Here is a 14,249-nt window from a genome sequence, read left to right as displayed (position 1 = left end):
GAATTAGTGATATTTTTTAAGTAAGATTGTGAATTTAAATGGTTTAAAATGCATTTTTAAGTGTATAAACAGATTCGGCGCTCTGGTTTTTACCAAAAACACTTGAAAACCCTAATCACTTGATCATGATTTTGACTGAAACCTAAGAATTCAAAATTTCCCTGCCGAATTCAGCCAGAATTAACCGGAATAATTGCCAAAAAGGATACGACTGCATTCAGAAGGAAACTGCTCTGACAATTCTGGGGAATCATAATGAGATCATCAAATATTTATCCCTAAAAGAAATCGTCAGAGTCAATTTGCAACGTAAACACCGCATCACCCGGAGAATTTTTGTACCCTCCGACAATATAATTTTCCAACCCTCGTACAGTCCAGGGAAGACATTACAAATTTGTATTGGAATTGCATTACACCTCGAGCACATAAACAAGGGAAGAAGAGATTAAACTAAAACTTTAATTATTGGAATGGGTGCATCGAGATTCTGAGGAAAGATTGTGACAAGGGCAAAAGCACAGGGCCTTCCATGTGGCTTCGCAATCTCTCGCTTTCGGATTTATTATTTAGGAAGACCAGGGCCCAGTCTCCACCTCCGCCGGAGACTCTAGGGTCTACATATATATTTTAGACCCGGTTCAGCTCCCCTGTCATTACTCGCCGCCCATGTGTGTTGAGATCCATTTCAAGAAGACCAGAGCCGTCGCTTGACAAAAAAAAGCAGGAACACGGAAACACACCTATTGTAAAAGGACTTATGCGGCTTTCCGCCACAATTCTGAAGGTTCAACAGTTAGTCAGAAGTCTTCGCATTGTGCATTCAGTGTGAGAGAAAAGGTGTTTAGTCCTCAACTTACAGCGCCGTCCGATTGCCGAGTCGTATAGAAGGGAGGACAAGGATTTTGCCTCAGCCGTGCACTCCATTCCCTCTGATTGCTTGCCTGCCCGGCGCCTGCGCCTAGTGGTATCTGACTCATAATTGGTTTCATGATATATATCACGGACTAAACACCCATTGATCGATTAGGCTCCCCTCTCCCCCACCTGCTCGCTTACCTGTCTGTGAAAAAAAATCAAAAAAGCCCAATCCACAGAACTGGAACAGGGCATGTACTGGCTGACACAGACCTACCTGTATTTGCCTGTTCTCATCCACTGTGTTATGCACAGCATTCTTTTGATCATCTGTAGGTCAAAATAAGCTTACCAGTACTGCAAAGCTGATTTTCTACAGTTTAGATTATTCATAAGAAAATGGGTCGAGCACCCTGCTGTGACAAAGCAAATGTCAAGAGAGGGCCATGGTCTCCTGAAGAGGACACCATACTCAAAAATTTCGTGGAGAAGCATGGCACTGGAGGCAACTGGATCGCTTTGCCTCGCAAAGCAGGTATGATAATATATCATACACCCAATATTCATTCAGATCTACCCCTTTCTAGCATTTAGGTTCTGTTTTTCCATTTGTAATAAGCTTTCTGTTCTGTGTTACGATGTCAGTTTGCTAATAAAATAGGCCTCTCTGCAGATACTTTGGGTTGATAAGGGAAAATGTCTCTCAGGTGTTGAGTTTTTTCAAAAATTTCTTGCTCCTGTTAAGAAATGAGTTAGCAAGTGACAGTATCTAGACAGGCGTGGTTTCAGATGTGAACCATTTAGGGTCTTTATTTAACTAAGATGGATCATAGAAAAGCTGAAAAATTCTTGTCTTAGAATGCAGATTTTCGCAGTTCGAATTCATGCTGGAGACAAAATTTCTGGAGAAACTGTGGAGGAGAAACTGCAAGGTCCTTTACACAGTTTTTCCAGAAATTTTGTCTCCAAAATTTGTGTGTTGAAAAATTCTTGTCTTAGAATGCAGATTTTTGCAGTTCGAATTCATGTTGGAGAAAAAATTTCTGGAGAAACTGTGGAGGAGAAACTGCAAGGTCCTTTACACAGTTTTTCCAGAAATTTTGTCTCCAACATTTGTGTGTTGAGTGTTTTTCTCATTCGTTTTCTGGGATGAGAAATGAGTTAACCAGTGATAACGTTACATTTGGTTTGAGGTGTAAAGCACTGGGTGTTACATATGGTTTGAGATGTAAAGCACTGGGTCTCTGGAGATGTTAAGGAGAAAGAGAAAAGAAATCCATTTGAGTTTGAGTTTTCTCCTTCATCTCTTTTGAACAGAGGAATGACTGTTAGAAGACAGACATGTGGTTTCAATTTCTAAAACAGACATCAATTTGTTGATCACTTCCTCGCTCTGCATTCAGGTTTAAAAAGGTGTGGCAAGAGTTGCAGGCTGAGATGGCTGAATTATTTGAGGCCTGATATTAAGCATGGTGACTTCTCAGAAGAAGAAGACGACATCATTTGCACCCTGTATACCAGCATTGGAAGCAGGTTTAAAGAATTTGAATATATAGTGCCCTTTCATTCCTTATCAAATTTGAATGCATTTTCGGTCTCTGCTCACTTTCTTCTTGTGTGTAAATTCTATCTGCAGATGGTCTATCATTGCAGCCCAGTTGCCAGGGCGAACAGACAACGACATAAAGAACTACTGGAACACGCGGCTGAAGAAAAAATTGCTTGGCAAATGCAGCAAGGACAACGATAATCAGCAAATCCGACGCCTACTGGCAAAAGAAGCAGCTAAAGGCGCGGGAATTAGAGGACTTTACAACGGTGATCATAATATTTCTTCAGAAACGGCCGCCATTTCTGCATCAAACACTCAAAGCTCGTCAGAATCTCTGACAGAACCAGCCACTGCCGCAAATGCCATGAATAGCCCTTATAATGCCCTAGAAACGGGTAAAGTCCCGGAATCGAATTCGTCTGAGTCAAACGCGGCCGGTTTTAATGCCACCCACAGTCCTAATATCCATTATTATGAACAAGGTTTCAGTCAAATCATGTCTCAGGCAGATCAGTATTCTTCCCTGACACAGATGCTTCTGAGACTCGAGAATAACGAGAGCGATTGCTCAACAGACAATATTCATTCTCTGGGCATCGATACAATTCCCAGTGAGGTCCCTTTCTACGCTTCCACGGCCATGAATGTAAAAGCTGAAGCCATGGAGCGCCCATCTAGTGATCCCCAGCTCAATCAAGCCTGCAATTCAGTGCCTGCACTCTGGGAAACCTGTACCAGTAATTCCACATCTGGGGGCAACAATTATCAGTTCAGTACGTTGATAAACGATGATACTGGCAATTTCAGCTATGGGTTCTCAGCGGACATGGATGAGTTCATATTGTATCGAAATCATGCAGGCAATGGCTCAATATCACAGGTGAAAGAGGAGCCTGACTACTCCACAGCTGCAGCCTACTGGGCTTCTCAACTAGCTGAACCTGCAAAATCCTCAGGCTTAACAACAACATGTCCCAATTATTCATACATTTTGCCATCATCTGAGGGTGGTATGGGTTCTGGAACTACACCACAAGGGCTCTTTCAGGAGGGAATTATCTATTGACTTTACTGTACATAATATTCTGATAACCTCATTCTCTCTGTATCATGACCCATTGGGGGATCTCATATTTGTTCATCCACCACTTTTGTATGTCAGTTACTTGAATAGTGTTATTTTTATTAATTCCATTCAGCCACTGTGAGCATTCTGAGCATTCTGCAGCTGAAACTAATTACATTGAGCACTTTCATATGATTGCTAATTCTTTTCTATAAGTATCTAGAGTTAGAAAACTGATTTTAATGGGTGTTTAATTTGGATTATGATTTTAATGGGTGTTTAATTTGGATTAATTTTTTAAATTTTTTTGGCATTTAATTTCTATTAATCGAATCTTAAGTCGACCAAGTAATTTTTTAATTTTTTTTATGAGCAGATATTATTTAAATGTTTTGTATAGTTATTTAATTTTTTTAATATTTAGATTTTTAAAAGCAAGATTTCAGTGAAGAATAGACATCTTGCTGAGATATAGAATGAGCCTCTCCCCTCAATCATCTAAATTTTAATAAATATTTATCATATTAAAAAAATTTAAGTTCAATAATTTGATCAACCATTTGTTTTCATAACTACATAAATTCAAATTTAAAAAAACTAACTTATTAATAACATTTATAAAAAATTATATTTAACATAATTATCATATAATCATATTCCAGAAACATATCTTTAAACTCATGAGCAACTATTTTAATTCTTAAAACACATCATAAAGTTTCCATACACCACATCTTAAAATTTCCAAACACCATCTGAATTTTAATAAACTTTAATCATCATCAAATTATTTTAATTCTCAGAACAAATCTTAAAATTCATGGGCAGTTCTAGCTGTCAGTTTCCATCTCAGTACATCGCGGCGGATTAATTAATTAACAACTTGCATAATTGATTGTGAATATTATTAAATTTTGGGTCAGGAACCAAGAACTGGGAATCTGTTGCTTAAATCTTATCTCAGTTTGTTATATATAATTTATGTGCCTTGTGATACATAATATGCATGATGCTGTTATCAAACAGAAGTCAATAACCATGTTTGCACTGTACTCTGCATGTTTTTTCCGTGAAGTTTTTAGTATGGAGGAAAAGGCGTGTCAATATCGTACCGCTGCACACTCAAAGAATTTGACCTTTTAAAAAGCGAGGCGTGGCATCTATATTCGGTGTGGAGGTCAAATTTCTTGCTATCATATCCTATATTTATATATGATGAGATGACGTGAATTTAATTATTTATAGAGACATTGCTTTGTATTAAAAAATAATTTTAAAATTTTGTTTTTTTTGGTTGTTTATAGGTGATGTCTGTGTTATGTAAGTCTTGAAGTAAGTTTTAACACTGTTTCTGTTTAGTTAAGAGTTTGTCTTCTTTTTAAGTATAGGTTAATGACCCAAGACCTAGAGGCATCTAGCAGCGGTGAAAGCCTCACGGGTTATGGTTTTCCTTGAATAACAGTAATGAGTGGTTTTCCTTGAATAAGGGTACCAGCTAGAGATGGTTGTCCTCACAGCTGGTTTGACAACTGAGTTATGATAGGTTTAGGACACAGCTGGTTTGACAACTGAGTTATGATAGGTTCTCACACATGTAAAAAAAGATACCTATGTTATGTATTAAAAAGTTTGAGGTTCAAATTTATTTATTTATTTGTGTTTGTGAAAAAAATGTGTAGAAATATAAAAGTTATAGTGGTAGCATATCTGAATCAATCCCATGAATATATAGGCATCTAAAGGTTATAGTGGTATTATGTCATAATCAATCTCATTTATAATATAAAACCGATGGATCAACCTAATCGTCAATTTCTCTGGTCACCAAAATAATAATAATAATTTTAGAATTTATTTTTATTATATTATTATAGTTACTATAATTTTATTATTTTTTTAATATATTTTGTTTTTATGATTATTAGGTCACTTTTAAAGTTTTGAATAGATGAATCACTTTTAAAGAACATAACATAAAAAGTATTTTGACAATACACCCATCACCATCTATTTTACTCTAACTTTTAATAATATTATAATGATAAAAGTTTTGTATTTTTAAATATATAGATGTGTTTCTTTAATACTAAAAATGATAATAATAACAACTTTCGTTATCAATGGATTTGTAGTTTTCTCAGTAATGAATGTGTATGGTTTTCCATTCTTTAATATATTGTTATTTATGAAAATGATTTAAATTTCTTTTTGCTTAAATTTGATTTTAATAATTGATTTTATAAATTTGAATAGGTTTTATGAGCTGTTTTATCTTTAAAAAATTAGATGTTAAAATTCATAAAGGTAGAGTATATATACATACATTAATTTTAATAGTGAAATTATAATGTGGAGGTCTTTCTTATCCCACTAACAAAAAGTTCCTATACATCAAAATAATGTATAATTATTATTATGTTTGGCATGTTGTGATAAGGCTCTAAGAGTAGGCACCAACCCACATGACATTTTGGCTCTTGCTAATTCATAAATTATTGGTATATTTGGCTTAGAGAATATTGGATATACTCTTTGTGTTATAGTAGCACCCCAAAAATTTGATTATGGGCTTCACCATTATGCTAACATGTTATTGGTTCACCATGGTTAATATATATATATATATATATATATATAAAAGTAAATCTAAAATATAAATATTTTTTAGTAAAAATTATACATATATATAATTTGTAAGAAATATTTACTCTTCTAAATTATAAATATTTGTTTTATATATATATTTTTATAATAATAGCCTCAAGAGATAGCTCAAATGGTCAAGTTCATGTTGTTAAGTACCTCGCCTTTGGGAGGTCACTAGGTCAAATCTCCTCGACGCCCTTGGAGTTAGGCCTTGCTAGATGGCTAGCGGGTAGATCCCTTTGGATTGATCTACTTGGATTTTTCCATGGATGTAGCAGCCACTAAGTGTCCGTGAACCACCTTTATTTATTTATTTATTTTTATAATAATTGATAACTATTTTAGTCAAATAAAATACTAGAACAAATTGTTGCAACAAGAATGCATTTTGTCAAAAATTTGCAATTAAAAAAAACATTCTAATATGAAAGTGTCAAGCAAGAATGTTTTTTTGGTCACAATTCCACAATTCAAAAACAAACAAAAATTATATTACAAAATTGTTTTAAGTACAAAATTTCAACAAAAATACTTAGTAGTGTAACTTTTACAATAAAAGACTAAAATCCTTATAATTTCAAAATACATAAAAGCTTATCAAAGTGTATGACGATGGTTGGTCATACACCATCATCTACACATTCAAGTCTTAAAAATGGTGAATTAAATTGTCCTTGAATTTACCATTGTTCGAATTCAAATGCATGGAGAGTCTTTGAGTAAGTGGACCACCTTGTTTCCTTCATGTCAGATTTACTATGATGTTCTAAAATGTCGTACATTCATCTTTCAATGATCTAATATGTCACCTATTTTTGCATTAGAATCAACATACTCATCTCAAACCAAGTTGATACACTAGTGTCTTGTTTTTGCATTTTCCTAGAAACTGCCTAAATTGAGACACTATTAATAAGACCCTCTTGCCTCCTTAGTGCTTAATTAATCTCCTAAAGCTCATAAGATTTAATAGGAAATTGATGGAGAATCAAACCATAAGCAAGAAAGAAGAGCATAGGGGAATCCAATATGTTAAGCTCATAGAAGGAGGACAAACTCTTATGTGACCACTTAGAAAGAAAACTAAGGGAAGCCAAAGCGAAATAAAACTAGAAGAAAAAATGAAGACCAACTAACTTTGAAGCTGAAGCCCCCTTCCCCTATCACATAGAGAGGTGGAAAAGCCAACAAAAGTTACCCACTATCTAAAGAAATGTAAAGATTAATTGTAGAGACATCAAGGACTATCACCCTGAAGCCTAGAAAGAGCCAATTTTCAAACAAACAAGCTAGAAAATAGTATTGGGAATGAGTGTTCTAGGAAAATTGCCCAAACACACAGCAAGATATAAAATATCCAAAGCAAAGTCATGGTCGAAATTTGAAATCTCCCCCAAATCTTGTCAATTTGTAAAAGCATAATTAAGAGAGTGTGTCCACTTACCCAAGAATTTCATGGGAAAGAACAACCATTCCTATAGCCTAAATGCTAGGTTGAAATCCACTAGCCAAAGAAGCAAGAAAAGATGTTTAAGTTTACGCCCAACTAGATCCATCCTTTGAGCCTTAATCCCACCTCAATCATGTTGGATTTTAAGTGACATTTCTTAACCATTTAGGCAATGTGATTATAGCATGCAACATGGGACTAGTCACTTCACCCAATATTGGTTACCAATTGTTCTGCCACCTAAGCTACAAGCATGTGTCCATTCAATTGGAGCCTATATGATTTTGACATCCATCATCATGGGATTGAGTGGTGATAAAATTCATCATTAATGGTAATAATCCCATTTTTTTAATGTTGTCTTATTTGCATATTTATCAACGAGTTTCTCGTTTTTCCAAAGCACATGATAGAAGTTAATACCGAGAATGAGGGTCGCAAATGGATGGATTCTTACAATCATAGGGGCTAACCTAAAGTCTAAAGAACCAGTGTTGAGGATGATGTATGGAAAAATATTCTTTGAATCCTCCACCACAATCAAGCTCTAAGTATGGAGGTCATTAACCAATTTTAAATCTTGTAGGAACACATCATCATGGTTTTTAAAAATATTCATAAGCTTAAAAGGTACATATATTTAACTCTTCCTCTGGAATTAGTAATTTCCTCTCCCACACCTATCACTTCTTCTTCTTTCGCAAGTACAACGTTGTGCATTCCACACACACACACACACACACACACATATATATGTAGCCAACATTCGCTATATTACTTGCGAGAATTGAACCTAAGTGTGGAAGATTCCATTCTTTTCTCTCAACCACTTAAGATATTTCCAATTAACCCCACACATATCACTTTTTTTTTTGTCAGTCAAGGTAATTGTATTATATTATCAAAATTTAAAAAACATCGTACATCAACAGTTGAACTATATACATCGTTGCTGCCACACCAAGAAAAATAATAGGCTTAAGAGCTAATAAGAGAGATGCTTTGAACAAGCTTGAGCCTGTAAGGAAGTCAAGACAACCTATGTCTTTGGTTATTTCCGAAACAAAGTAGCACAAGAAGAGAATTTTCCATAATTACATATTACGGAGGAGGGTTGGGGGGAAACAGTGGCGGGGCTGCAAAGGACACGTTGCCCTCTCATGCATGTGGTAGTTGATATGCTCTACCCAGGTCTCCAACGCACGGAGGTGGTCATTTTTTCACTGAAGCTACTGCCGAAGGCCATCTAGAGAGTCTAGGAGTTCATTCTGCATGTGTTGGAGGTCATTGATGTCGGCCACCAATTCATTCTGAAAATTGTCCACCATTTTAAAAATAGAAAAATATATCATTATATCCATGGTGAACGAATGAATTCATTTGTGTACTCATCCTAAAAGATGGATATGATCTATGTACCATGTTCGAATGTTGATTTGGCAACCATCAATTCATACTAATTATTAGATTCATGCCTTATTCCAAAATCTAAAGATACAAAGTTAGTTGGATGAAATATACAAGGTTCCTCCTAAACCTCCTTTTGGAGGATTTCCTTGAGAGACATTATCAAAGTATGCCAAATTAATGCCCTTATTAATTACTTCTTTCATAACCTATTTTTTTTCATTTTCCTCAATCTATGGTTAAACATTTAAAATATTTAGCATTAGATTGCACAATTGAGAAATAGAGTCTCATTTCCTTAAAATAGGTTCAGGCTCCTTGAAAGCCATATTACTCTAGCTATATTGATTGGAAAGTCTTTAATATTCTTTGTGTCCTTGTTTGAATACCAAAACCTAAAAGTTTCTTCATTATTTTATCCTTCCCATACATTCCTTATCCTTGTTATGCTTTCCATAAAAATACCCAGACATTTGTTTGTATCGTTGTAGCCATAAAAATACCCAGTCGCCTACATCAAAACTTCTTTTTTTGTGATGTTGATATGATTGTTGTTTCATTCGATTATGTGCCAAGGTGAGGTTACCCGTTAAGAGTTGGAGAACTTGTTGTCATGCTCAATGTGATCTTCCACTGCTTGAACCTTAAAATGATTGTCCAAGACTTTTTGGAGATCTGGAGAAATAGATGATTTCATTGCTTGAACCTCTAGTGAACATAATTGTGAAATTACGCCTTGTTGGTCTTTCTTTAGAAGATTTTTCATGCCATTAGAGCTGATTATCTTTCCTGGTTTCCTTGCGATACCCATTAATTCAACTTCCTTTCCTTCCCAAATTTTTTTAAGAAAAGTTCTTGAAAATTAAAAGTTATCATACCCAAAGATTTTAACCGTTGGACTTCTATTACAACATCAACACCACCCATTGGAATGGAAATAATTGGACTATTCAATACATATTCTCCCATGGATAGCTTGATATTATGTCACATTCCAAAGAAATTTATGGTTCCTCCATTTGCAAACATCACTTGACACTCCGGTGCTGGATATAGGAAGCAATTCAATTCCTTAGTTATCTTACAATGAATAAAATTATGGGTACTACCTGAATCAATCAACACTATTACCTTTGTATTCTTGATATGTCCTTCTATCTTGAGAGTTTGAAGAGTGGTAATTACTGCAAATGCATTACAATACATGGTCGGATTCATTTCTTCTTTATCTAGGGTTGGTTCCTGATGTATATCCTCTTCTTTTGATGTTTCTTGTCCCTTTTCTTCCTCCTCTTCCCAATCTATGTAAATTAATTTCTTCTCAACACACTTATGACCTTTAGTGAATTTGCTATCACAACTGTAACAAAGCCCTTTTTCTCTTTTTTCTTCCAATTGTTGTGGTGCCAACCTTGTAGGTTTTGGGAGGCTAGGAGCAACAACACTTCCATCTTTATAGTTGTGAGTGGTAGGATTCCTTGTTTCCATAATTTTTCTTTCAATTTTTCTTGCCAACCTGAATGCCTTCTCTAATGAATCAGGTTCCCAAAGATGAACCTCATGTTGGATGTTATCCTTTAAATCCCCTATGAAGATATCAATCATATGCTCCTCTGGAATAGTATTTACCCTTATATTCAATTTTTGGAAGTCCTCAATGTGCTCCGCATTGAACCCTTTTGTTTGAGATTTATCAATTGGCTAAAGAAGGTGTTGCTCTTTGTATCTTCATTATGTGTTATCATTTCCTCCGTAAAAATTGACCAGGTGACAAGTGGTTTATGAGAACAAATACCTCTAAAGCATACAAACTGATTTAGTTCTAAATATAAAGATGTAATGCATACCTTTTGTGATAGTTGCACGTCATGTAGATCAAAATATTGCTCCATTTGTAGCATCCAAGTTACCAGATTCTTGCCATCAAACTTTCTCATGTCTATCTTTGGAATGTGGTTGTTCTTAAACCCCACATTGGAGTCTCTACAATCATAATTGATATTCCTTTCATCTTCATCATGATTTTCATGGATTTCCTTGTCACCACTGGGATGCCTTTCTTGTAGTAAATTGCCAATCCTTCCTTCAACCCCTCTATCTTGTCATTCATCATTGCTTCCAAGTCTTCTTTTAAACCATCATTCAAAAATCCCATGCCCCTTTTTATAACATCCATCTTAACATTCATCATGGCTTCCAATTCATTTTTCGTACTTTTTTCAAGAGGGAAATTTGTTGCACTTGATCTCACAATTTTGATATATCATGTTGCATTTCTTCCTCTTATTCATGTGTCATAGTAGAGCTTGTGGGTTGCTTACTAGGAGTTTCTGTTTTATTTCTTTGGGGCTTTAATTAATGATAATTATGCTTCATTATTTCCTTTGAATCAGTTCAAACTAATTTTTCAAACAAAACTTATGCAAATTTTAACACACCTTTTCTTTTTTTCTTTGTAGGAGCTCGATATTGAATCTGTTGTATCTTTGTAATTTATAATCTCCAAATTCTGAAATTTTGTTCTATGGTAGCCCTCCGAGTCCTCTTTCGAACCCCGCAAGTCGGATCAAGATTGGATTCTCCAAGAAAGAGTTATGCTCAATCTCTCACGATGACCTGATTATCAACTAGTTCAGTAGAGTGAACTTGTACAAAGTTCCACGTGTCACTGTTTCTCCCTTTTTCCTTGAAAATGATAGCCAACGAACTACAGTTTGTCATTTTTTGGTCACTTTTTACGAAATTTAAATCTGATGCTCATAGAGAAAATTATGTTTATTTTCCCAAGGTCACATGTTTGAGATGGAATTTGGGAACCCGAACTTCCTTGGATCATATATATGAAAATATAGCAAACCAAGATTTGAAATTCGTATAAGAGGTTCACCAAGATTTCAACTCCACTGTGTTTTAATTTCATTTTGAAGCTTCATAGAAATAAAAAGTTATAGTGAAAATTCCACAATGACCTGTTTGCAGCAGTGAAACCCTAAAATTCATCCTCTGATACCAAATATTATGCAACCAACTCACAAAATAGAAGAAGAGATATATCAATGACTTCAAAATTAGCCTCTTCGAGGGGGAAACCTCCTTTACATTACACAAATGAACAATTCTTGGATGATACAAATGAAAAGACCTCCTTTCCATATATAGGAGTCTAAGGGGTCACAATATAATGAGATCCTACATAACAATAATATTGTAAGGGCACAACAATAATAATAGCGGGCTTCTATGGGGCACAATAATAACAATATGGGGACTAGATGGGCACAACAATGCAATAAGGGGGTTGCATTGATAACAATAAGGGGCTAAACTAGTAGTATAGGGACCTAACATTAAATATTTTATATATGCCTTCCAAAATTTAGCATGATCTTCTCCAAATCCAACACCCTCCTAGGTGAGTCATTTTTTGTGGTCAATTTGTAGATCTCTCCTAGTTCACAATCTATCTTAGAGAACAAAATCCTTTGTTTCTAATTCGACGTGTCACCCAAGGAGGTAATCAATGAATACCTTTTCTACTTAGCCCAAGATCAACCCTTATTTTAACTTTATCCCCTTTTCCCACCTCCCATATTAGCTGATTATCAAACAAATGTAATGTTGAGTTCAAACCTTATCATAGGATTGAGGCATTGTATACAAGTTTCATAGGGTTCCTAACCAAATCCTCTATTATGGTTTGGAATAAGTAATTATCTATAAATACATGGACCCATATGTTATTGGGAAATCTAGTGTCTATGCAGAGCTACTAGTCCCACTAAGATGGGTAGCTATCTTAGAAACAAACATATTAAAGTCACTTGTTTTTCCTTTACAAGAGAGAGATGGGAAAGAAGCAGAGAGTACCAACCTCAGTCTTCTGCTTGGCTCCTTGCTTGTTTCCTTTCCCATTTGACAGAATCTCACCACTGCTTCCTTACTTGTCCAGCTTCAAAGAGCACATGAAGATTCACAGCAGCATGATACCATCAAAGCATAGAGATATTTCACTATAAACAATATAGGATCATATATATATTGGCCATACAAATGCATATAACAAACATAATATTTAGAGATACACAAGAATATGGAGGAAAACTCAAATAGCTTTATTAGTAAAAGTCATAGAAGAGAGGATTAAAACCACTTGGTCTGACCCAGCACCATCCTCCCAGCTTGAAAGCCCTCTTCACCTCACACAAAGCAAGATTACCCAACAATGTCTTCAAGGAGAAACCAGCAACACCTCTTTGCAAATTACCAAATTCCAACCTTGGATCTCTTGGATGAGGGATCCATTTATAGATATTTGCAGGGGGGTGAGTCAGCTTCTGGGATTTTGATTAGTGTCATCTCTCTAATAGTTCTTAGTTCCACATGGAGATTTTATATCTCTTACTCATCCCTGGGCGAACTCAGAGAGGCAAGTGTCAAATGAGCAGTTTCTAGAAGATTCTCTGGGTTTCCACCTAGCAAACTGCTTGTGCCATTTGTCTGCTCTTGCTCATCGCACCCTATAGAAGGGCTTTCTAGTATGCATCACACTTTTTGCATGTGGCAGGTGAGATGCATCGCACCTTTAGCACTGGGCAGTCTGTATGGTCCTGCTTTGACCAGTTCTGAGTAGATTTTCATGGAAAACTTCTGGGAGGTGATGTAATCAGCTGACCTTGCTCCTTTAGGGTATGAAATAACACTTTTAGGGACTTATAAGCCCTTGATTTATGGACATATGTGATTGGGTTTGCAGTGCCCAAATATGTCTATAACAGTTGCCCCCTAAAGCATGAGGTCGTAAATCCTTTGATGTCGGGTGAAATGCTTTATAGTGAGGATTTGAGGTTTTTCACACTGGAAGGTGACCTGTAATAAGATACAATACAATACATTATCTTCATAATATTTTCATGATCTGGCTAAGGCGGGCATTCCCATGCTCAGCTTGATAGATTCATTTTCATGTACATAGGACAGACAACCATCTGTGTGCAGACTGATGATTCTGGTAGAGCCATCATCCCTTAGTTTGGATGATTATCTGTACAGTAGTGATGCACATTTGATGTCTTTATTTTCCTGAATATATTGCAGCCCGAATGGATGAAACTAGATCCGGGGTCTTCAAAACTCATTCAATCTTCACCCGAAGTACAAGTCGATCCATGTGAATAGATGTTCTAATGTCGAACATGGAAAGACATCGCCTGATTACCAGCCAATGATGTAAGCTGTTAACAGACACAAGAGGAATCACCGATAATGATGAT

General features: G+C 35.6%; 1 protein-coding gene across 1 annotated transcript; it reads left to right on the top strand.

Annotated features, from left to right (window-relative positions):
* Positions 1-673: 673 nt before the first annotated feature.
* LOC149258161 (uncharacterized) lies at positions 674-3,666 on the top strand. Its single transcript, XM_089370839.1, has 3 exons — positions 674-1,393; positions 2,262-2,391; positions 2,495-3,666. Exons 1-3 carry the CDS (start codon positions 1,258-1,260, stop codon positions 3,474-3,476), a joined length of 1,248 nt encoding a protein of 415 aa, XP_089226965.1. The 5' UTR covers positions 674-1,257; the 3' UTR covers positions 3,477-3,666.
* The last annotated feature ends 10,583 nt before the right edge of the window (positions 3,667-14,249 follow it).

This window comes from Pinus tabuliformis, chromosome 6, assembly GCF_031772625.1.
Source record: "Pinus tabuliformis cultivar Carrire ecotype Pingquan chromosome 6, CPIR1, whole genome shotgun sequence".
In the NCBI taxonomy this organism is placed as follows: domain Eukaryota; kingdom Viridiplantae; phylum Streptophyta; class Pinopsida; order Pinales; family Pinaceae; genus Pinus; species Pinus tabuliformis.
This window is presented reverse-complemented; position numbering and strand designations above follow the sequence as displayed.